We start from the raw sequence: 1,824 nt of genomic DNA, 5'->3' as shown, positions 1-1,824 counted from the left end.
GCCCTCAAGGCAGTTAATCTTGGCGTTAGCACCCACCAACTTCTCTTGGAGGCCTGCAGACACAAAGGGTATCAACAACAAAAACAAGGAGCTAAAGATACAAAGGATGCTACGGAAAAAATAGTCTTCCTAAGCTACCTTCAGCATGACTAAGGGACTCTTCTAAACTATGTTGAGCCTCAGCAAGGTCTACCTTAGACGCATCAAGGTCTTCCACAAGGTTATCCCTATCCCTCCGAAGATCATCAACATTTATCCGGAGTGAAGCATTCTCAGAGGATAAAGCTTGGTACACAGTCTATAACTCTTCAAACCTTTTTACTAAGGATGCATGAGACATGGAAGAAGGCACGGAGCTGGCATCAATAAGTTTGTTCTTAAGAGAACATACCTCAGAAGGTAAAACATTACGCTCCGCAGTAACCTTAACTAAAGAAGCACAATCAGCTTCAAAATCGACATGATATTTCTTGCGAATAATTTCTTGGGCAGAGAGACGCTTCTCGACTAAGGCAATATCCTCCTTTTGCTTTAAAATGAGACTCTCCTTCCATCAAAGGGCTTCGTCACCTAATACAAATTGGGTTAGAAAAGACACCCTCCGTCAGAATTGACGATGAGGCCAGACACGACATAACTGCGCATATGTTAATCTCGGATCCTAAGGGCAAATGAATCCCACTAAATGGCAAATAATAAGCAATATATCCCACAAAGAGAGATACCTTGTCGAAGTAAAGCATCAATCGCGCTGAACGCGTAGGGTTACAGGAAAATTATTACCCACGTAGGATCCCTCGCCACCACGGTACCTTCTGGCCAAAGGATACTTTGGTAGGATGATGAATGTTCCACCAAAGGTTAAAAACACCTTAGCACCTTGTGATGACTCGAATGTGCAAATAATTAGACATAATACTAGGGCTGTCAATGGAAGAATATCCGTCGGATATCTGGATATCCGACAGGTTAAGAACTATCGGATATTCGATATCCGAGAATATCCTATAGGATATCAAAATCAGATATCGATATCCGATAGGTTAAGCTATCGGATAACGGATATTTATCCGATAATATCCGTTAGTAACAAAAAAATCTGTAAAGGTGAAATTATTCTCATACTGTCATACATAAAACTTGGAAACAATACTCATAAGATGGCATCTGAATTGTCTTCATCTGAATGTAAGTCTCTTACTCACACACATGACACATACATGAAAAGAAGCACAAGCAAATGCTAAAGAATTCCACCAGTCTAACCAGCTGCAATGCATATCACTGCCAACTTCAACCACCTGCGGCTCCATTACAACTTAACAGATATTCAAACAGGGTCTCTCTTGTCTTCATTCGTCTTCGGTTTCCAAAATTTCCATATCTGCATTATAACAATTAACAAGTCAACATTCAGATAGAATAAGATACACAACAATTGTCTAAGTAGTAATAATAGGAACTATGCACTGAGTTTAAGAAGAAAAAAATGTTTACCTTCATCACAAATGAAATCTGGCAACCAATCGCTTAAGCATAACAATGCTTCAACAACCTCTGGATCTAATGAAGCTCTGTGTGTTGTAAGCACTCTACCACCAGCACTGAACATTGATTCGGATGCCACACTGGTGACTGGGATAGCCAAGACATCTCTTGCCATCTTTGCAAGAGTTGGGTACTTAGGTGCATTTAGCTTCCACCAACTCAAGATTTCAAATAAATACTCATCTTTTGGTGAGCCTTTGCTAAGCATTGGTTCTTCTAAATACTTGTCCAACTCAGATTTCTGCACCTCAAAGTCAATGTTCTCCATCATAAACT

At 40.1% G+C, this 1,824-nt stretch overlaps 1 protein-coding gene across 1 annotated transcript in view; it reads right to left on the bottom strand.

Annotated features, from left to right (window-relative positions):
- The window catches only part of LOC113279133 (paramyosin-like), a 6,073-nt gene extending 4,760 nt beyond the window's left edge, over positions 1-1,313 (bottom strand). Inside the window, exons 1-4 of the mRNA XM_026527837.1 lie at positions 1,221-1,313; positions 392-523; positions 139-298; positions 3-53 (exon numbers count right to left, since the gene is read on the bottom strand). Of these exons, the coding sequence (XP_026383622.1) occupies positions 3-53; positions 139-298; positions 392-523; positions 1,221-1,313 (436 nt within the window). The remainder of the gene's footprint in view (positions 1-2; positions 54-138; positions 299-391; positions 524-1,220) is intronic.
- Positions 1,314-1,824: the final 511 nt, after the last annotated feature.

This window comes from Papaver somniferum, chromosome 5, assembly GCF_003573695.1.
Source record: "Papaver somniferum cultivar HN1 chromosome 5, ASM357369v1, whole genome shotgun sequence".
Classification (NCBI taxonomy): domain Eukaryota; kingdom Viridiplantae; phylum Streptophyta; class Magnoliopsida; order Ranunculales; family Papaveraceae; genus Papaver; species Papaver somniferum.
This window is presented reverse-complemented; position numbering and strand designations above follow the sequence as displayed.